This window comes from Helicoverpa armigera, chromosome 7 (genome assembly GCF_030705265.1).
Source record: "Helicoverpa armigera isolate CAAS_96S chromosome 7, ASM3070526v1, whole genome shotgun sequence".
NCBI lineage: Eukaryota > Metazoa > Arthropoda > Insecta > Lepidoptera > Noctuidae > Helicoverpa > Helicoverpa armigera.
Window position 1 is genome coordinate 3943326 of NC_087126.1, and position 23971 is coordinate 3967296.

Consider the following 23971-nt stretch of genomic DNA (forward strand, 5'->3'; position numbering starts at 1 on the left):
ATCAATAGGGAAAGGTGATTGTAACATTTCAAGTGTTCATGGTTATTGATGCTCATGATTTGTCCTGTATGGATTAACCCAAGAGAACTTAGTAAGATCAAGGAATCACATTCTTGTGTTCTCAACCTAACTTTTAGAAACCAGATAAGTTAAAAATTACACTTCCACACAAAAATGAAGTTATTAACCAAATATTTATGTGTTATCATAATAGGTACAACTTATAGCATACTAGCTGCTAACCCATGGTTTCACCTGCATCCCCTAGGGACTACTACCTGTAGCTTGATAAAACATAGCCTATTTTACTTTCATATAATGTAGGTAGCTTTCCAATAGTGAAAGAACTTTTAATATCTGTCCATTCCTTTTTTTTTAATTTATTCATTACAAATGACCAACCAAAAATACAATGTTTTCCTCTTTATGATATTAGTATAGATGACCCTATCAAATTATTATGACATCATGAACGGAAAAGTGCAACAAGTATGAGATCAGATATTGTCAATCCTTATCTGTTATTCAGTTGAGAAACATAATGCAACTGTATAATTTATTTTTCATTTATCATTACTTTATCACTGTATTGTGTAACTATAGTTTACATAGCAGTTGTTTTTCATGCTATCTTAGTATCTTAGATAAGTCTTTGTTGCATTATATTTCACTTAATTGTTACATTTTGCAGAGAGTTTAAGTATTTAGGTGATTACTGTTAATTGGTAGTTTGTGGTTGATTGCTTCATCTATGTTGAATGGCAAATAAATGGTTTCTTCTTCATGTTTCCTTTGCTATAAAGGTAATTTATTTGCTAGAAAATAAAAACAAATAGTAAAAGGTATTTAATAAATTTATATGCTCATGATGTGAAATACAGTCCTCAGCGTGGATTCACTTAGATAACTACATAGGTACATTAGTAATAAACAGAGCAGTAAAGAGAAAAATGTAAAAAGGACTATCTGTGAAAGGGCTATTTGAAATCAGATAGGTAGATGGTTACTGAAGTAATTCATGATATGGTGAGTGTATCCAATCCCAGACAGAAACTTAATCAAAAATGAAAATGTCAGTTTATATGGATGTGTGAAAGGTGTACACAACAAGAAAATCATGTCCTAAATAAAAATGAAAAACTGCACATTGAACTAAAACTTTTATCTATGTGTAACAAAGTAATCCCAAGTGATTCATACTTGTATGTGGTTTTGTAACTACAAACCTGACAATCTTGGCATTACAGTGTTAACACTAAGCCACATTTGACGCACTGCTACAAACAATAATTAAGCTTATTAGCGAGTTAATTCATATGTAAATACGAAAAACATTCTGTAAACTAAAGCTAAACATGTACAAGCTGTGGAAAATCATCACTACAAAATGTGCCTTTTTATCATGTTAATTTCATCTGTTTTGGTAGTTTAGACCATGTTAATTAGTGAAGTGTTTGTTACAGGGTCAACAAAGCGCTCTGGCTATGACTTAGGCCATGCGATAAAAATGGAAGTAGTTAATATAGGCGAAGGTCGGTATGAGCAAAGTGAAAATGTCCCAGGAAGTAGTATTGACAGCGACGCCTCCAGCAGCGCGTTTGAAAGCAACGACAGCGACCACTTTAGCGAAGACTTGGACAAGACGTCAGAAGATGGTGACCTGAAAGAGGACCTACAAAAGACAATACCAGAATGTTACAAATCAGACTCGAACTTCTCATCACATACAACAAGCATCACAAACGACGAAGAGTTTCAGGCGACAGCGCTATGCCAGTTCATGGATATATTGAATGATTTGGACGAAGTTTTAGATAAGTCTTTACTGGCGTGCCTTGACGATGGAACGAAAAATTTCGACAGCGACGAAGAGGATCTCATTTGTAAGATTAAGGAATGCATTGGGGAGGCTCAAGGAGAATCAGATCGTTCGGAAGCACAGAGTTCTGTTGACGACAATACTCAAGTAATCACATGTTCCAATGTGCGTGCGTCAGCACCGCCTATGGAAACCGCCTATGACATCACACCAAGTATTTCCGAGAGGTCAAATCTCACAAGCCTAGGTCGGTCGAAGAGTTTTTCAGAACTCACTGACAATGATAGGCAAGCTTTAGTTTCATCATTAGAGAGAGCAAGTACGACAAACGAAGCATTACGAAACTCGATGAGGAGATTAGATCCTATTGTTCTGCCAGCGATAACTGCAGAGTCGTCTTGCGAGCCTCTAACGTTGCCGGTGATACTTTTTTTGGAGCATAATATTAACATGCGGCCGACGAGTGCTCCGATACAGTTGCAAGTGACGGCAGCGAATCTGAGTAGTGATGGTGCTTCAGGGCCTCTGATTGTGGGGCGCCGTGCCTTACTGATGAACCGGACGCTCTCGCTCCCGTCACCCGGGGAGAGTGACGTCACAGCCGGGGACTGGACTGGACGAAATACTGCCAGGAGTACAGCAAGGAGCACAAGTGCGTCCAGTTCTTCTACAGAATCCTTAAACGTTGCTCCTATCATTCAAAATGCTTCAAGTGCCACTGAGGAGAGGTAATTATAAATTCTAATTTAATGCAAAGTCAATGTTTTAAGAATTATGCTACATACTCAACATCTACCGTTAACACACGCATTGCGCAACCTCTGCGATTTCGGTAATATATTACTCATTTCATATCCGAAAATGAGGTCATAGGATTCGATCTAATGATTCAGAATATGACCATAACGTACATTTTATCCATTAGAATTGGTAAAAAGGAGTGTTATGTTTTTTTGCAGAAACGAAGAGACTGAAGAACCTCCTTTTGGAGTGTGGCCACATCGTATGAGTGCCATGCTGGCGTGCCTCAGTTGTACCGTGGGAATATTTAATATATCTAGATTTGCCATATTCAGTGTTCATTTCGGAGGTAACGACCGACCTTTTACGTAATAAACTGGATTCACCTAATTTCCTGGTATCTTTACAACTAATCTTTTTTATTGTTACAGCAAGCTTCATAATACAGTTTTTTATACTGTCTTTTTTAATTGGAATACCGTTGTTTACGTTGCATTTATGTTTGGGCCAAGTGTTGGAGTCTGGGCCAGTGGACATGTGGCGTATATCGCCGATATTCCAAGGCGTAGGAGTATCGTTGCTCATTACTCAAGCCGTGATTGGCATGTACAGCATAATCGGACTGTCTTGGATATTTGTTTTCTTTAGAGACTCTTTTATAACGTCCAACGACAGATACAAATGGGCACTACCGCACGAATTCAATTTTGAAGGTGAGTCAACCATTACATAATTAAATAGTTTATTGTTTGAGCAATGTCAACAAAATTCGGTGATATCAATCAAACAAGTAAAGCAGGAAGTCTGAATGAAGGTCGTCAATGTTCACAATTGCTTTTCCGTTAGTGGTACAAGGAAATGGGGTCACACTAAGAAAGTTTTTTTTTATTACAGATGCTGTTGCAAAGAATGGTACTTATAAAATACAGGAAACTCTGCCTCAATATTTTCATGGCGAGGTTTTACAAAGGAATTTGGGGTCCAATAGTTCGTATTTCGGCACAATAAAGTTTCAAGTAGCTTTCAATTTAGCTGTAGTGTGGATGATAGTGTTCGTCGCGCTGAGCAAAGGATTGAGGTCTTACGGCAAGGTGAGACTTTAACTCTTCATTGTAATATAGCGATGATTTCCCACGAAATTGTAACATGCGATGTTTGTTACAGGCTGTCTACATGCTGATATTTCTGCCGATCTGCGGGACATTAGTGCTCTGTACCAAATTACTGACTCTAATACCGTACGACACCGTCGTCAATATATTCTCCGAGACTGAATGGAGCGAATTCTTCATAAATAGTAATGTATGAATATTTTTTCCGTCTAAAGATTTTATCTATTTCGTACTTGCTTGCAACCTCTAATTACGCAAACAAAAGAATAGCTGAACAATAACTGAGGATAATTGTATTCAAGTCATGGTCATAGACAATTTTTCTTTTTATTTTCAGAGTTGGGCAGCAGCTGCCCAGGAAACTTTTCTAACTTGGGGCCTCCTTGGTGCCTGTATAATGCAGCTTACTTCACACAAAAACGCCAAAAATAAGACTAATGTAATACTGCAGAAGGAAAGTGCGTGTATAGTGGCATTTACATTCGCCGTGTTGTTATTGGGATCGTTTTTGGCCAACACTTGCGTGCAAATATTGAAGAATTATGGCTACGTTTATATACCGGGTAGTTTCGGTGAGTTTTACCTGTTAACCCAGATTATATTTACTTAATTTCTTGACACCAAAAAACACTTAAGAACTACAAGAAACATCCAATATTTTTTCATCATCTGGACTTCTTCATTCTTCCTAAAAACAAACTAATACTTATATTTTTTATAAAGTCATGAAAAAATTTCATAGTGTCTATGTACCCAATAATTTTATAGGTTCAGAGTTTATAAGTACATAACAGTACCAATATTTTGTGAAATCTACATACTTTAAAGGTTTAATGCATCTATCGCGAAATTCAAATGTGCGGTGTGCAATATTAATTTCGCGGCCAATTCTCTACGCTTCGTCTGTCGTACTAATATTCAAGAATGCTCGTTTAGTATGTTTAATGTAAATTGCAGTAATGGTGTATTTTATGTACCTATGTACTATTTAAATATACTTGTATGCCATTACATTTGAAATGGGGTCAGTTAGCCTTTCGACCTTATTTTGACGCTTATTTCTCCATCCTAAACTTTTTAACATTAAAGTAAAAGAAACATCTAGAATGTTTTCGCGATTAAAATAAGAAGTTCAAAGCCATATTTTACACGAGGACATTAAATAAAATATCAACACGTGTATTGATATGAAATAGGATGCAAGTTTAAACCACGGCCCACACTTAAATAATTATAAAATGTAGGTGTTGCAGTCGTCTGATATGCATCTAATTGCATTCAACGTATTTATTTACCATGCGGTAACCGCAGGTACTAATCGGCGTGACGATGACGTACGATAATTTGTATGACATTGTAATTGTTCTCGATTGTAATAGCATCATCGAAACTAAAATTAAGAAGAACCACTATATTTTATTTACCATGCATGAGTTTTAATGAGTTTACCTATTTAACGTTAGCACCAAAATAAACTGCAATATTTTATTTCTATTTTATACACCTCAAATCATTACTTCGATGTTTTATGTAAAAGTCGTAATTATAAATACCTCTACAGGAAGTTTTTCCTGTAGAGGTATTTCTGTCGATTAATCACATACTTTGACAGGAATTAAGATATATGTAAGGTAAACAGAAAGTAGGTAAATGAAAATTTAAATTGTTATTTTTTATTACAGAAACGGTAAAATCAACTCAATTCTTGTGGCCAATAACGGAACCCATGCCTGGTAACGTGGTCTCAACTCCAGTTCGCTATATGGGCCATTACGGCAGTTTAGTGGGAGTTACAGTATGGAAGACTGGCAACACCGCCCGCACTCTCAGCGGGTGGCAACCCTTGCAGCTGGCAACACAGATCGTGCCCGCTACTCTTGCTGTACTACCCGCGAATTTGGTAAGCGATCAAAAGTGTTATCATGAGCTATTAATTACCAGAATTTTTATCACAATGTGTATTACTCAATCGTGGCAAACGAAAATAAACTTAATAAAAAGTTAAATAAATATCTAATAGATAATGTCAACATTGATCAGGCAATTTGTCTGATCTCGTGACGATATATTTGCTCCTTTTTTTGACGTGGATAGTCGTCAGATAACCCTTCCCGCTTTGGATACAGCGTGAGAGAGTGGCAGACTCTTGTTAATAAATGGTAGGTACCGTTTGCCCTCCTGGGCCGCGGTAACTCTTTTGAACAATCCCGCATATTGGAAAAGTGCGGGGTCGAAAGTTGTCTCATCACCTCCTTTAAGACTATTTTAATAAATTATTTTTAATATAAACTTTTTATATTATTTTTATGTTCGATCTAAAAATAGCTAAAATAATGTAAATCCGACACACATAATCTATTATTTAATACATTGCAATGTTACAAAAAAAATGCAATGCAATCAAAATTACTCACTAACAAAAATTACATAAGTTTTTCATAATATTATATTGATTCTTCATACTCGCGTGCTAACGTGATTCTAATAAATATTATACAATGTGTTCCAATTATTTCCTTGTAAAGTTTTATTGAAGTGTGCACACCTCGATTCTTATATCTTTTTATGGCCAACTCTTTGAAATATGGATTACGACCTTGATTCTATTTAACCTAGAATGTTTTACGATAGTATGTAACTAGTGTAATTGTTTGTTGGAATAGCCTTGTTTGGGATTATCGTAATATTGAGGAATTTGCACTTAATGTGTTTGTTTAGTTAATCGTAATGAGTTCTGGATTAAATTGGGCCATCTCTACCTTTGTATCGCGAGAAGGGTCGATTTTGTATCGTGAAATTATAGAAATACATATGCTCTGTATCGGTCTACTCATCAAACAAAAAAAAACTCCAATAGGCAAAGGACGTCGATATAATTAATATTAAAGAACCCCAATATGCCTAATAAAATCTCGATCTATCATTACGTCACTACCTATTTTTAATTTTGAATTTAAAGTCTGTTTTAAATAACCCAAAACCATAAGCAGATTGTTCGAAAAGTTACCGTGGCCCTGGTGTGCAGAGGGTTCCAAAAGACACATGGTGGAGTATGACACTCCTTCATGCTGCACCCACAGCAAAAGGCTCATTTGATTTCCCACCAAAGTTCTTGTTCTACTATTCCAATTATAATTTGTTTTCAGTTGTCTCCAGCATGGGCGGTGATATTCTACTTCATCATAATAATGTTCGGCATAGCTCAACAGCTAGCGATATGGCACTGCGTAATCACCGGTATTATGGCGATTAACGCCGAAGCGCTCAAAGTTTGGGAAACTACCATCACGTTTTTAAGCTGTGTTTTTGGACTGGCTATGGGACTGCTGTTAAGTACTGATGTAAGTAAAACTTATAATAACTCGAATTGTCTATTTAATGTTCTTGATTTTACCGTGGGAGAACCGCATCTTGATAACCTTTAGGTGTCCGTGCAAAATTTTATCTTTTCCAATCTAATAAGATTTCTATATATACTTAATAAGGTATTTAGAGACTAATTAAAAAATAAGCATCTGATTATAAGACACAGGATGAAATAACTAAACCGTGCTAAATACAATTCTGGAGTAGTTTGAGGAAAACCTATGTTTACTTTGTACTTTGTGATCTATAATTTCGGCCTTAACTACGCTTTTGATAAAAGTATTGCTTGGGAATTAATGCAAGGGCCTACAATTATCTTCATTAACTGAGCTCTTTAATTGTGTAATTAAATAATAATGATGCTTTTGGTTTTGTAAGGGCAAGTGATATTTTTTCCATATCGATCGAATATACAAGGTAAGGTGCGATATCAAGGTCTCATGTAAAATTGAAAATAAAACAGTAAGATCATACTTTTAATCTGTTAAAGTGATAGTGATTTAGTTAACAAGTACCTCGAATTCTTAATGAACAAGCTTTAGTTAAACTGGTTACTCCAGATTTCATTGAACTGGTTGTGTAAATTTAATTAATCCACTTAGCCCTAATATGTTTTGTATTTAACCTAGATACTTGTATGTATTATTTATTTATTGTATAATATTATTTGATACTAGCCGTTTTCCCGCGGTTTCACCCGCGTCCCGTGGGAGCTACTGCCCGCACCGGGATAAAATATAGCCTATGTTACTCGCAGATAATATAGCTTTCTAATGGTGAAAGAATATTTAAAATCGGTCCAGAAGTTTTTGAGTTTATCCATTACAGCCAAACAAACAAACAAAGTTTTCCTCTTTATAATATTAGTATAGGTAGATTTGATTTGTTGCGTTACATGCTCTTGTGCGCTAGGATTTAAACGCTCTTTAATCCAATTCTTTGACCAAGCGTAGGTATGGAAAACTTTACACTAGGGAGAATAATTACGCATTGGAACATCATGCATCTCCAAATAGGTCACAACCCGTCATCCTAAAGTTTCCAAAGCGGTTTCTATTAATCTAATTTGGAATCCTAGGCTGTTTATCATTATATGTTCATAGAAGTAACTATGTTAGGTTAAGGGATATTTCCAAGCCGCAAGTCTGACGCGAGCGACTGATTCGATGCGTCAACATTCCGAATATGGAAAAGTACTTCAGAATGCTCCTGATGACCCGTCGCGTTCTAACAATTGCACGACTGTGGGCTGCCCTACTTTTGCCCCTTATGAAAAAGTATTTTAACCGACTTCCAAAAAAGGAGGTTCTATATCCGTCTCCTATAAATTCTACAAATTACAAGTTATGCACTGGCCCAAATTGTTTTCAACTGATCTTAAATAGTATGTAATTTGTAGAGATAAAAGAAATAATATTTCTTTACTTATAATTTTACGCAAGGTCAACGATTTCTCGTTTTTTTCACCAACAGGCTGGTATCCGCATAGTACATTTCATGGACTACGTATGGGTGGGGTCGTGGTGGCAATGCGTGGTTCAAGTGGCTCTAGCGACCGGCGTGTTCGTGGTACGCGGGCGGCCCTACTCGCCCGACGTGGTGGTGGCAGCGCTGTACTCCTCGCGTAGCAGGCTGTCCGCTACGCTAGCCGCGCTGCTCAGCTTCACTTGGACCGTGGTGCTGCCGGTGCTCTTGTGTGTAAGTGTTCCTATAGGGATGTGTGAGTAGTACGCGGGCCTACTCGCCCGACGTGGTGGTGGCAGCGCTGTACTCCTCGCGTAGCAGGCTGTCCGCTACGCTAGCCGCGCTGCTCAGCTTCACTTGGACCGTGGTGCTGCCGGTGCTCTTGTGTGTAAGTGTTCCTATAGGGATGTGTGAGTAGTACGCGGGCCTACTCGCCCGACGTGGTGGTGGCAGCGCTGTACTCCTCGCGTAGCAGGCTGTCCGCTACGCTAGCCGCGCTGCTCAGCTTCACTTGGACCGTGGTGCTGCCGGTGCTCTTGTGTGTAAGTGTTCCTATAGGGATGTGTGAGTAGTACGTAAGGCTGCCTTTTAAGTTCTGTCGTTTGCTAACTTCCCGCGATTATTAAAAATAATTATATATGCCATTTGAATCTTTTTGAATTTAGAATTCGAAAACAAAAGAATGTTTTTAAATAGGTCGAATATTTTTATTGTATCGTCCATTCAAAGGTGACAGGTCGGTTGCAAAAATGGAAATGTGTAAGGAAAATTTGAGTGCGATAATTTTCTACAACTTTAAAAGGGGATTGTCGGGACTTCAGTGCTTTAAAGAGACTAGTTCTGTATTTAGTGATGTAGCACCATTCCTTAGGACCGCAGAACGCTGATATTTAGAATTTTAACCTGGGCACTCTAGCTTCAGTGACAAACCACGTGAAGGTCGTCCAAAAACCGCCATGATGCAAGTTTATATCGAGGCTGTGCGGCAGCTAATTCTCGCAGACGGACATGTAGCATATGGTGAAATAGAGGCATCCGTAGGCATTTCAGGGACCACAGTCAAAAATATCCTACACGAAGATCTTGGCGTAAGATAGATGATCTCTCCTTGGATACCACATTTTCTTAGCGACGACCAAGAAACGCCTGAGTAAGTTGTGGACGTAAAACTCTACAGCGATTCGACCGAGGAGAGTCAAAGCAGGTCTATGGTATAGTTAATGGTAACGAGTCCTGGATACATGCTTACGATCCGGATTCTAAGCAGCAGTCAGCTGTGTAGGTCTTCCAAAACGAGCCAAAACCGATCAAAGTCGTACGCTCGCAAAGCACTTAAAAAAAAAAATGGTTGCCTCGTTTTTGGCTAAGGGTGATCATGTCGCCACTATTGTACTAAAATATCGCGAGACGGTTACCGCTGACTCGTACATCACTGTTTGTTTGCCAAAAGTCATCACCGAATTTAGAAAAAAATATCCAAGACGTCTAATGATACTGCACCATGACAAAACAAGTTCGCGCACCGCCCGCCAAACACCGATGTTTTTGAGTTCCCAAAATGTTGAAATATTGGATCATCCACCTTACAGCTCTAACTTAAGCACTAATGATTTTATTACATTAACCAAAATTAAGAAAATTCTTCGTGGACTACCTTTCAGCACACCTGAAGAAGCTGTTGACGTGTACAAATCGGCCGTTTTGACTACCCCTACTTTGGAATGGAATAAATATTTAAAAACTGGTTTGAATGCATGCAAAAGTGCATTAAATATCGCTAAGTATTCTTAAAAAAATAATAAACGGTAATAACCTATTGGATTATCTATACTTATTTCAAACGACACAACTTAAAAGGCAGCCCTCGTACGCGGGCCTACTCGCCCGACGTGGTGGTGGCAGCGTTGTATGTTTAGAAAAAAAGTTTACCATGAAGACTGGGCTAGACGCGGGTACAACACTAATATGTTATGTATCATATTAAACTACACAAAAAGATTCTGGGCCTTCCGCCCGGAATCTGTACTTATGCCCTATATCTGTACTAAACATTTTTATGGCAATGTTAAATATCAGAGCTGGTTAAGAACAAATTTTAATGCAGGACGACCTTCATTTGAGCCGGTTAATAGTTAACTATAAATAATATCAAACAGTAATGACTACTTTGCTAACCGCATTTGTGGTTTTGACCTCATTTTTTTATTATTAAATATAAAACATAAGTAGGTACATTTGAAGATGTTTCCCCAAAGGATTTTGGAGTAAAATATATTAATTGTTTCAGGCAATTTGCGTAATGGATTTCCGAGTGGGCCAGCAGAAACAGATGTATAGTTGGAGGAAACCTGTCGGGTGAGTTAAACGCAGATAGGAAGATATATACTTTCTAAATTCTAAAATTGCTGTCTGGTTTTTGCATTGTGCTCTGAATTGTGTACCTTTAATATTTAAATCGGTTCAGTAGTTTTGTCCCGAAAATTTTGAAGACAGACAGTTTTTTTGGCTTAACAACAGGGCCGACAGGGCATCGAAACAAGACAAGGTAGTACTGTTTTTTCGAGAAATCCTTTTGAAGAGTTCTGCATTTCTTCACGTTTGGAGGAGCTCTAGACAGTAATAAAGAAAACTAGAAGAATCTATGTGGCTAAAAAGCAAACCTTAGCATAAATATGCGATTATAATAAGAGAATTTTTTCCAGCTATTGGCCAGTATGGAGTCGTCAGGTCGCAGTGTTTATGCAACAGGGAGCGTTACTCCTAGTGCCTATCGCTGCCTTCATACAAACGTGGCGCTACATGAACAAGGGACCTCCTGATATACTCGATGTAAGTTAAAACATTTCCCTAAATGTCTTACGGCCGTAATCCAATATTCTGTCTATCTGTTGTATTGCTTACTGGAGATAGATTTTTGTCATAAGCCATAAGAAATGTCACATTTCTACCTTTTTGATGGAAAGTCATCAAATGACCCCTCCCGCTGTGGGTTAGCAGCGTGAGGTAATGTCAGACTCTTACTGACTAAAACTAATCATGTTCCTTCTAAAGCCCTTTATGAACCAGGGCCTCGGTAACTCTTTCGAACAATCCCGCAGGTCATATCTTCATTAAGCAAAGCAACATATAGATAAAATATCAGGAACGGCCGGTATTAAATAATTTCTTATTCTACCTCGACATTGAATCTAAAAAACCTCACTAACATAATAATGAGTGTAAATAATTAGACAGTATATATGAATAGAATAATTAGCAAGTTTATTTAAACAGAGCTATTAATTACTGTAAATAAGGATAATACAGTCTGCATGATAGTATAAAATATTTTAATTGTTAATGCTACAAGGATTTTGGGACTAACGATTGTATCGAAGAACTGGTAAGATATGTATATTTATTTTATAATATGTATTATATGTATGTGTGTGTTATATTAAATATCCAGCATAATATGATGTACGGTAATAATTCTGAACACCTTAATTGGTATTGTATCTGTTCATTTTAGCGGAAAAGTAAAAAGATAAGTAAAAAGTGCAATAACCGATCAGATGATTTCACCTAAGCTCATTAATCTTTTTGTACGTCCTGCCAACATCTATGTCTCTTTAAAACTGTCGTTTCATTATCCATCTGTTATCTAAGTACTTTTAAGTACGACCACCTGTACATATGTACTAATATAGGTACCTATGAGTACTCATTACATAAAGAGACATCTGATCATGGCGTGAAGTCCCACTCGTTAGATAAAATCACTTCAGCTACCTAATGATAAGTTAAAAACTATAAAGGCATAACATTCGATATTAAAGTAGTGATTAGGTACCTAACAAGTTGCATGTGATTTCATAGTGTCATCCCGAATCACGTCACAGTATTTCACACAAAAAACATGTAATTACGAAATGTGAACCCGCGACCTTATCACGGATTTAAATATATTTAGTTTAACTGATAAGTGATCTGGTGTTAACTAAATATATGTTTACATAAATTAATTCTTGCTCGTCATTGTTCGGAAGCGTTCTAAAATTAAATATTGCGGTGTTTAAAATAATATTTGTTTTGTCTTGATTTATTGACGTCAGGGTTTAATCAGTAATATTGATAAATTGATGTGCTAAATATAGATGTGCCTACTCGATATTTTGGTGAGACAGTTTGGAACATACCTAAGTAAATCTTATCTTAGGATTCGGTAGTGCCTAGCGTGAAGTCACGAGTTATTTCGATGGCCACCACAATCGTCAGCTGCAAGAGGGTAAACAAGCCTTCTGAAATATTCCATATTTAAACATTATCTTCTGACATTTGGGTTTTAGATTGTGCAATCTGACTGTACCTATTGCCTACTCGTTAAGATAGTAGTTCATGATAAACATTTGAGGGATGATGACGAATGGTTTTCATATGCGAAACAACCCAAAATTATATTTTATTTTTTTTGTAATTTTTAAATTATACTGTAATTGATTATGCAACGCGCTAACAGTATTTACTCTGTAGGAATGACTAAGGTTTAGGATCAACAAAGGCATAACGCCCTTACGCTTTAGATTTCTTGGAGAAAGTAGTAAGGGCACTTCTAAACAATCTTAAATTACTAACCCCAGTAAAAAGAAGGGATATTTTTAATTCAGTCTATAAGTCCAAGCAAATTAATATATTTTTTTCAATTGTAATTGAAAAAGTTTTCGTGCATTTTGAACATGGAGCAACTATTGCAAATAGCTACTAGCTTTTTTCTTGTTGTCAAATGGGATTGCGCACTCAGAGCAATTTTACCAAATATTTTCATAAACATGTTAGTTGTCCCAACTAAAGTTGCTTTGAGACGAAGGGCCTTGGCTAGGTATTTTGCTTAAAATGTACACGTATAAGACAGAAAGAAAAAAGTCTACTATTTCTCTAAGCAATTTACTTTTATTTTTCAAAAACAGCGCATACAAAACCTCTACCGTCCTCGGATGGGCGGTTCGAACTCGCCCCTCCCACCAGGCCGCGCGGCCCCGCCCCCCGCGCCCGCGCCTCCCGACCCGCCGCCCAAGTACACCCCACCGCCTTCGTACTCTACTGCCACGGGGGCCAGGCTGCTCAATACTATACGACGGAGCTTCAGGACTTTACGAAGGTATGCAACCTTTTCATAACCAATATAATGTATTCAAAATAGGGTATGGTTTCTAGTAAAAATAAGCTCTGGCTGGTTATAAAAACTGAGATTTCTGTTGGCGAATAAGATCGGCCTATGGCAGGCCACAGAGAGGCTCGATTATGAAGACGAAAATCAGATAGGTTCTTCGAGGTCGACCTATTTATCACCAGCCCATTTTGTCCACGGGGGCAAAATGGGTTAGTAAAAAAAATAATTGTAAGAAAACAAATTTGTCGTGGGCGAGTTAACGAATAAATCACCCTGCGAGATCCTATACGAATGAAGATTCAGATACTTAGTTAAAATAAAAGGTTTATCTCAAATTTTGTCTGTATTAAGCCAACAGACTTCTTGATGACACTAATAGAATCGAGGGCTACGGTCTCAATGGTAAAATTCGAATTACACTATACTTTCAATCTCCACATACTATCTGCGAACATGTTCCCGTGTTATTTTTACTTCAATCACGTCGTTGTCAAAAGATAGTATTTTTATCTTTTCAAATTGATATCTTTTTGATCCTTTATTTGTTTAGGGCCACTTCAGATAAAGTATGTATTACCTATGAATGTAGGTACCTAACTACATTCTCAAGAGTCATATTTGGGTTTTCCCAAAGTAGCTATCAGTACGGGACCTGAAAGGTTTTTCCGCTTTTGCTAAGCTTGCCTTCTGCAGTTGTGAGAAATATGTTTGTAACGAGTAGGAAATTAAAATATCTCAATTTTTGAAAACTTGGTAAAAATTATTGAACCTATAATTCAATTCACAGAATCACAACAGCCCGCTCAGAGTTATCGCCTGCAGAAGACACGACACAGCTTCCAATAACCGTCAGTGAGACCGTCGAGCGAGATGCCTTAGTATCCCTCGAATCCCAACCGCCTGACTACAGCGGCGTTTTCGCAACACCGTCTATAACCATCACAGACGAAACAGACTCCAGGACTTCACGACCAAGATCATCAACATCACGAAACTCCTTATCCTTAACCAGAGACTACCTTCGAAGATCATTCGTACGTAAAAGTGACTCAGCAAAGAGTATCCGCTCTAGTTTACGAAGGAGTTTCAAGTACGGCGGTGCCTTAACCAGTAGTCACGAACAGTTGGTGCGCGGCGCCGAACCTATGTCGAGTACTGTGGCGATGTCAGCTGTAAGTACTGTTCACGATTCTCATAGCCGCGCATCCGTCATATAAATTCCTCTTAGAGCTCTCGTACATGCAAACTTCTGGTCGGCCGATTGATTTTATGGGCTCATACATCTCACATCACAAAGATCAGGTATTTAGCCGATTAAATCATATGATTGATTGATTGACTCTGACTCATGATTTTCTTTTTTAAAAAATTGCCAACTGTCCGCCGACTGTAAGTTTGCAGTATGTGGGTATTCTTATCCGCCTTTCATATCATCCCTTTCAAAAATATTTTGTATTATTCGCCTTAAACCGTTACAATGTATTTTTAAGCGTAGTTATAGTACTTAAATGTATAGAAGTATCCATTAATGGGAATGTTGTAATACTTTTAAAGTTAAAGGTATAACCAATTAATGTAGGCATCTATACGTACATGTTCAATCCCGAATAATAAATGTATCTGTATATTGGAAACGTTTTAAAGTTTGTTTCTTGTCGCGACTGTACGTCGACGATTGTTATAATATTAATTTGTGTTTTAGACGCTAGGCCTTAAGATTCGTAATTTTAAATTAGTTAAGTTAGTTCTTAATCAATGCTAACATAATAAGTAGTCATAATGAAGAGGAATCTCAGTTACTCCAATATTTTTTTAAACATTGTTAATCCTTTATTTTGTGTGAGCACAATAAATGAGCCATTTAGCTAGGTTTATAAGTATAGCATAAAGTGTACTTACATTGTATACTTAAATTGATAATAACCTCAGAGCTTAGAAAGAAATGTGTTTAACATTTGGAAAATGTGAAGACGATTGTTAACGATTATTTTGTAATGAAAACGTGACTCAATCAGACTAGAAATGTGTTCTCGTTAAATTATTATGAGCGTGTATTTCTAAATTATTAGAATGAAATGTTCGATGTTGGCAATGAATGCAGTTTGATGTTAAATTCGTTAGTGAGATAACTTTGTAAAGAGCGATGCCTCTCGCCTATTGTAATGTTTAGATGTGTGAAAACCCCATTTTATTATAGAATAGAACGTATATTTTAAACTCGATGAAGGTTGCAATTTTTTTATATCCATTTTATGGAAATAATAAGCGTTACGTAATAAATATTACGAAAAAGTACTAGATATAATACAAAATCAGTGTTCGATGGTAACTATAAATGGCAGCAATCCCTTGTATAATCGAGTCATATTTAAAATCGATATGAATGGCTAGATATCGATAATCGATAGGAACAAATCGAATCGAAGCAATATAGTGAATCAATGATTAGTTGAATGTGTCAAGTACAATGAATTTAGTTCAGTAAGCGAACCGGTTGTTCGATAGATATAGGTGACAATGATGTCTGCTTGTTTAGTTCCTTTCTTGCATTTATGTAAAACCGGCTACTCACTATTTGAAAATTATCATTTATCTGATTAAGGCACTGTATATCTTCACAAAGATCAAGGCTCCAAACAGATTACTGATGACATGAGATAGAAAATCAATGGAAACTCCACAATCTCATCTGTTATGAGCCTCATTAATCAATATCTATGTACTTATTGCGAAATTACAATCGAAAAATCACAAAATAATTTTAAGATTAGCTTGTTATTAAATCAGTATTAATTTGTCTCCGCTTGTAATATAGTGCGTAGCTGGCTCAGTGCATTTGTGTTCTTCAAAATTTATTGTTTAGTTCTAGTCACCAATGCTTCCACCTTATAAGTTGTAAACATTTTCGTATAACATCACATTTTACTAAAGCATTATATTTTTATTAATTTAAGCACATTTTTGTTGCACTTCTATTATATTTTTACCCTTTTTATTTTGCGCGGTCTTTTACATTCCACATTGTTGAAATGTTTATGAATTAGGTAATAAAACATTTTTACACTACCATGAAGGAACTTGTTTTATTGCATTACAAGCATTTATCTATTGCGAGATCCCGCTGCAATATCACTTCATAACATACAAAAACCAGTTTATCAAATGCTTGTTTAGACTTATCTTTATAGCCAGGGGAATCCATTTTTCGTAATGGAAACAAAACTGCCACAAATGTAAGATACTTGACTCCCAACCATATTATAAATGCATCACTTCTCAAACTGATGGATATTATGTAATTTGATGACATGTATCGTGGAAATAGCTTACAACCTAGAAACCTGCATAATACTATCAAAGTAGAAAACAACATGGGAATGTAAATCTTTATTATCTTATTGTAAAAATTACATATTTAAAAACATCTTAACACATACTTTAAAGTCTTACAAACGGTACAGATAGCTAAACAAGTTAGTTGTACAGTCCTTAAAACAAGGAAGCCGAGGTAATGAAATGGTAAATTAGAATTAAAGATTAGGCAAGAGTAAAAGAAATTAGAGTAGGGTAAGAAAAATGAAATGGAATTTAATTTTTTATAGTCGCGACCACATTTTACGACCTCAACTTCGCTTGATTTGTCAAAAACCAAAAACGAGTAACAAAGTACGTTTTCCAACAACATCAAAAGTGTTATTCGTTCGAGAATAAGTTCATTATAAAATACAATTCAATATTTTTAGTTAATAAGCATGCAATGCATTGTATTATAATGCAAGTGTAAGTCAAAAAATCACAAAGATACGAAATTTTCATATAATAACATTGTCAACATAAATACTTGCGGTACAACACAGTTGTAATTAAACTAATTGTAAGATCACAATGTCAGTCAATTTAATTAAATAGAGTGTACTCGTAATGTCGAGTTACCTAATTAAAGAGTTAAGATTGAGTAGTGATTTAGCTGCTTTCGAATCAGTTGGTTCTTTCTTCTTTGACGGGTCCTGCATGAAACATTTCCACAGCCTGAAAGTAAAAAAATAGTTTATTAAATGCTGCAGTCTTTTTTATAGTCAGTTGTGGTATCGCTAAAAAATACAACTGCATTGTAGCGTTTGTTTAAATTTTTATAATCTCTACAACCCATTTCTTCAATCAATACTATCCATCCCTCCTAATATTATAAATGCGAAAGTCCGTTTGCTTGCTACGCTTTCACGAAAAAACTACTTAACCGATCATCATGAAACTTTGTACACATATTCTTGGTGCTACTAGAATGAACAGACGTTATCAACATACCACGCGGGCGGAAGCTAGTACAATATAAAAATTCAATAGTGTTTTTTATGCAAGTGGGTTAGAATGAAGAAGGATGCTACTTAGTACAGCTATGCTTAACTTACCTGAGCGTCTCATCCGCGCCGGCGGAGAGCACGGTGGTGCCGTCGGGCGAGAGCGCGAGGTGCAGCACGCGCGCCACGTGCCCGCTGAGCTCCGCCACGCGCGACATCACGGGGTACTTCCAGATCACCAGCTGGTTGTTCGCGTAGCCGTGACCCGAGATCAGCTCCTTGTAGTGCGTGCTCCATACTATTGAGCATACCTGAGGAAATAGATGTTAAAAGTTGTTGGAGAGGTTGAATTTCGAGTCCAATAAATATTTCGGATAATATTGCAACATCTTTAAAAAATATTTCACAGACAAAAATACCGACACCTTTTCGATAAAAAAATGCAGGTTGATTTAATCGCGAAGACTTATTGCATACGTAATAGAAAATCCTTTGCTAATTTAATCTTTTTCATTGTAGATATCACCTAACGTCATACTTCTCAAAGGATCTAAAATGTATTCTGGTGTATAAGTTAATACATTATATTCACAAAAAAATCGATATATATATAAATGAAACCCGCTTTCCGTTGTCACGACATAACATGAAAACGGCTTGACCAATTTGGCTGAAAATTAGAGGGGAGATAACTTAGACCCGGGAGAAGGTTTTAGGATAGTTACAGGACGCGGGTGAAACCGCGGACGATAGCTAGTAATAAATAAAGCTACATGATACCTGTGACTTAGTATCGACAGTGTTAAGATTGGCCCCAGTCTTGATGTTCCAGATGCGTATAGTTCTGTCGGCCGTGCCGCCGCCGCTGGCCAGGATGCCCGCGCTCCACGGACACCACGCGAGACCTTTCACTGCCGCCAAATGCTGACTGAGAATATATGAAAGAAAGTATATTAATTAGCCATTTTTTTCTTATATATTATAAATACGAGGGGTATACTTCAACTTTGCCATGCCCAAAAATCGGCCAAGTGCGGTTGGAGTTTCGCACAAAGGGTTCCGTACCACTATGTGTAAAACGAGCAAAAAAAATCAGGTATCATACCACCGTTTTACCCATTGGGGTTTTACCCACGGAACCCTAAAAAAGAAGGAATAAGGAAAAAATATGTTCACGCTTTTCCTTATACGAGACATCCGAGTGCCTATTTATAAAGTTGCTGAAAACAAGGAACCACGCAAAACATTTGTCTTTTTTCTCGAAATACGAGAGCTGGTTCGACGTGACAATGCCCAATAAAAACTGTAAATAAAACTGCAAGAAAGTAAATATTAACAACTTACTTGAATGAATACAGGTGCTGAGTTTGCGAGTAGTGCTGTCCTTGTGCAATTGGCCAGATATTGAGTAAATTGTCGTTGCCGCCCGAAGCAAGACATTTACCGTCAGGGGACCATTTCAACCCGCAAATCTGAAAACAATACATCGTGAAAGAATTCTGAAACACCAGCTGCAGTTTTAGAGGCTTAATCATACTGAAACCCCAAAATTATCTTGGTATAACTGGCAAATCAATAAATTTTTTTGACCAATTAATATTTTGACATTAAGGTAAGTTGGAAGCCCGAAAGTCTCACAAACAATCTCACCGAGAGGTCAAGCAGATCATTAAAGGAACATGTGACTAAATGTTAGGAAAAATATTCCGCGAGACAATTAGGTATTTCCGAACCTATACGGATACCTGCCTCCACGGGGAACCTCAAAGATATGACTCATCGACGATGACGCGGGCGGCGGAATTAACAGCCACACACACATATTTCCTAACATTTAATTCCATGATTTGCGCAAAATAAAGCCTGATTCTACAATATATCGGCACACGTGACGTGCCATACCTACTTCCTGTGTATGCGCATGTATGGTGGCGACGGCGTGGTCCCGCTGCCGCACGTCGTGGTGCACGATGTTGCCGTCGCGGGCGCCGCTGCTCACGATGTACATGTTCCACGCGAGGGAACCCACTCGACCAGTATGCCCGTCCATTACCTGCGTACATTGAAGGTTGTAGGGGTGAAAAAGGAGGTTTACTACCTCATTTACTTTAACTTTACTTTTAACTGTTCATGTTTTGATTAGCAAGAATTTCAAAAAACTAAATATATACTTCTTTGTATTGTATTTAAATAAACTATGGGTATAGTTTTGCTCATAGTCTTAGGAATGATTGTAAATAAAAATCTGAAAAAAACAAATTAAGTAATAAGGCGGCGCTCCCTATCCTCTAACAAATAAAGTCTTATTTTGCAACCGTTGTGGTTTCACTGGTTTGATTTACACATCTACCTAATGAGGGTTTTCTAAAATGGCGTCCACGAGGTGGCAGCACCGAGTCGTCAGGTCCAGGTACCTGTCAAAGTGCTTATGTTTACTATGAACCGTGAACGATTTTAGTGATTTTTTATTGTATAATTAAAGCAGTACATTATTGTTTTACAATTGGGGTTGCGTAGATAAAAAACTAAATCATTATTGTGTAAACAAATTCTAGTACATTACGTTATCTACCTTTCAATGAGCTTTTCCTTACTACCAGTGACTTTTGCACCCCTCTTTCTGAGCTCAATTTTTAGTTCGGAAACTTTATTTTGACTACGGTCATAATAAAATCAATAACACTTCCAATATAACAGAATTTCAATAAACAATAAGTTCGGCACCTACAATTCCATACTATTTGACAGCTGTTTGGACATTACGCAGAAAAAGGAGAGAAAGCCCTCATTGTGATACCCCTCCATATTTATTCGCAAATACAGAGATGGACAAAATCGAGGAATGTATAACAATATAGAGTGATTCTCTACATACCCTCAACCTCTTAATCTTCTCACAATCCCACAGTTCCACAGTGGCTGCAGAAGTTCCTACAGCCAGATGGGAACCACCGCCCTGCACCCATTGTACGGAGCAAACAGTCTCGGAACCTTCTAGAGTCAAAAGCTGCTCTATTTGGCCGGTGGCTGCATTCCATAAGTAAACAGAGTTTCCCAGTGCTACGGCCAGAATGTTTGATAGACTCCAGTCAACGAGGTTGAGGTCTGTGAGAAAAGAAAATAAATGTTATTTATTATAGATTGTTATTTAGAAAACAGGATGATAGCGTGGCTAAATGTTGAGTGGAAGTAATGCCAATCAACCTGGAAATGGCTTTTTCGTCATTGTATATTAACTAGCCGTTTTCTGTGGTTAACCTGAGTCCTGTGGAAACTACTCCTGCACCTGAGTAAAATATACCCAATGTCACTGAAGGATAGTCTAGCTTCCCAACAGAAAAAAAAAACTTTGGTTCCAAAATTACTGTTTGTTGCCTTCCTTATACTTACAGTAATCATCCAAAATATCAGGTGCATCCAAGATTCTGTCGGGAGCCTGAGGAATGTATCTTGTTGTATTCTTTACTGATGATGGAACTTTGGCCTGAAATATACATTTAATGATTAATACTTCACATATCTGCTTCATAGGCAGTATACAGTTGCTGTAGTAAGTTGCATGTTTGGACAAGATGAAAGCTTAGCATGTGTATTAAAGTTCTTGTACTGTATGCCTACTTATGAAAGATATTCTGAAGATATACACCGCCCCTCACCAGCAATTGAAGTTTCATGAAAGAACCAACTCAAGAAGAAATATAAGTTTTAATTATTACTGCTGTAATGAGATGAGTTGTTACACCATAAGACAAAAATGTTAGTAACAAGCATAATGTAAGTAAAAGCAAGCAGATATACCTGGGAATACACAACTCTAAGTCTGTTCTGGTAGCCCTCGGGAGCTGCTGGGGCTTTGCAGGTGTACTGCAGCAGCCTACCAGGCTCCGTGTCAGTGAGAGCTCGACCGATAGCCTCTCCCGTCGCAGTTTGGGGCACCACTTCCTCATTTTTGTCTTCATCACGGCTCAACTAAAAGGTTTAAGTTAGTATTAAAATTGCTGTACCTATATGTAACTTAACAATAATAACTGAAATGTGATTTATTAAGATTTTATAGTTGTAATTGAAAGTTATATCAAAAGTTTTAGTTCTGGTGTTTTTGATATGTCGTAAGTAAAATGGGTCAAGGTTTGATGGATACAGAAGTCATGATTTTTATTTCAAGCCAAAAGTATATTTCAAACAACTTTAAAGCCCCCAGTACACATTGGCCCAAGCGTGGCCAACGTGGCCAATACACGCCATCACCAATGTGTACATGGGGTATTGGTGCATGTTGGGGGACATTTGTCAAGGTTGGCGCGCATTCGGCGAGTTCTTACTTATACACTTATGCTCATTAAAAACTTACCATATAATGGCACAAGTCATAGTTAGAATTACTCCTTGATGGGATAAATCTGTCAGCTTTGTTCGGAGTCTTGGATGCTTTGTTTGGAGTCGGCGTGGTGGAACGACCTGCAAGGTATAGACGGATAACTTTTCCTTCAAGACTTGTTGCTTACTTACTAATGTAACAAGGCAGCCAGTTAATTACAACAAAAATGGATATTTACCCTTTAAAATCGCAGACTAGCCCCAAAGCAAACTAACTACAATATAGCCCACCATTATAAGCCTCACTGTTCCCTATATTAACTTTAACAAAGGAAGCAAACACACACGCTGGGCCTAAAGGGCTTTCAAATTATGGCATGCCAGTTTTCAAACAATTCCTATCAATTCATTGTTATTAACAACTTTACCTGGAGACTTGTTCTTGGATGGTGTTTTCTTGCCCTTCTTGTTGTCATTTCGCGTTGGAGTCTTGTTACTAGAGAGCACGCTATTGTTGCAACTTTGATTCGCAGATAGAGACAACTTTTGCATCGACTGGTTGCAAGTACTCAAGTTCACGTTCGAATGGTTCTTGAAAGAAGTACTCAATGGATTTATGTTCTCACTATTGGACTTCTTTGCCCAACGCTGAAGAGGGCCTCGAGTTATCGGCCCATCCATTGTCGCCAAACTATTTATTTCATTCAAATAGTTGAACTGGGCCATACTTTCACTAAATCACTACCGACTAGCTACGCAATTCTTAGAAATCAAAAGCTATCAGTAAAAACATAAGTTTTCTCATTAATAAAAACACGAGAAACACTCAATAGAGATAAATCTATTTACTCATCAAAAGAATAAAATCAAAATTCACCGACAGCCGATTCCAAAAATACGTTAGTTTAAAATGTTTGACAAGCAAACCAGAAGCAAACGAGCAAAGAAATAATGTTGCCAGCTTATTAGAATAAACCTTGTAATGTCCAAAATTGCAAGAAATGTAACAATTTCTCAGTAAGTAATAAATTCTGTGAAATGTTTTTATTGCTTTTATTTTACGTCAATGACATGATTTTCAACCACGACCGAAACTGAACGATTAAATGCAATTTCATGTCATGTTACAGCCTTTTTATCGTCCCACTGCTGGGCACAGGTCTCGTCTCACACGGAAAAGGATTGAGCATTTGTGTTTAATGTATGATAAACTAAAGAGTATGATGATTAAATAGTAATATGTTTAAGTTATTTACAAGAAGATACCAGATTCATTTTGTTGGTTTTATTATATAAAAAAAAAACAATCACGGGTAATTTGATTTAGCAGTGGGTCACACAAACTGTGTTGCAATATAAAATAAATAAAATATATAAAAAATATAAAAAAAACTTTTATTTATTTGACTGAAAGACTCGTGTTTACGAAATAAATAAAGTAACCCTGTAAAGCGCAAAATGATCGGAGCCAAAAAAAAATGTTTTTCTTTCTTAACATCAGATTCAACCAATACAACATATTATGTTTTTTACAACATATTACGCCTTCTTAAGGCGTCATCTTACCGTTCACTGTAATAACGTTGGCAGATGAATCAGATGTATGTACCATTTAGTGGCATTCCCGTAATCCTTGCGTAATCCTATTATTCTTGACGTCACACTTTTAAAGTACTTCCCAATATGCTTTCATTTTTTCTCTCCT

The 23971-nt window shown here is 37.0% G+C and overlaps 2 protein-coding genes across 3 annotated transcripts; one reads left to right on the forward strand and one right to left on the reverse strand.

The window, feature by feature from the left end:
• Positions 1–1239: 1239 nt before the first annotated feature.
• On the forward strand, positions 1240–16724 carry LOC110370246 (sodium-dependent transporter bedraggled). Its single transcript, XM_049847769.2, has 14 exons — positions 1240–1389; positions 1464–2547; positions 2779–2909; positions 2992–3273; positions 3455–3651; positions 3725–3862; positions 4010–4244; positions 5355–5572; positions 6819–7013; positions 8512–8736; positions 10790–10857; positions 11205–11331; positions 13449–13639; positions 14439–16724. Exons 1-14 carry the CDS (start codon positions 1356–1358, stop codon positions 14866–14868), a joined length of 3555 nt encoding a protein of 1184 aa, XP_049703726.2. The 5' UTR covers positions 1240–1355; the 3' UTR covers positions 14869–16724.
• Positions 16725–17023: 299 nt separating this feature from the next.
• Positions 17024–23190, reverse strand: LOC110370240 (cell division cycle protein 20 homolog). Of its 2 annotated transcripts, none has more exons than XM_064035394.1 (10): positions 22695–23190; positions 22301–22377; positions 21748–21918; positions 21340–21433; positions 20825–21054; positions 19856–20002; positions 19294–19421; positions 18730–18877; positions 18061–18260; positions 17024–17680 (listed from the first exon to the last, which is right to left on the reverse strand). In XM_064035394.1, the coding sequence occupies exons 1-10, from the start codon at positions 22990–22992 to the stop codon at positions 17581–17583; spliced, it is 1593 nt and encodes a 530-aa protein (XP_063891464.1). In that variant the 5' UTR covers positions 22993–23190; the 3' UTR covers positions 17024–17580. The 2 variants fall into 2 exon arrangements, with proteins under 2 accessions (XP_063891464.1, XP_063891462.1); XM_064035392.1 differs by having other exon boundaries at positions 22301–22407.
• Between the last annotated feature and the right edge of the window lie 781 nt (positions 23191–23971).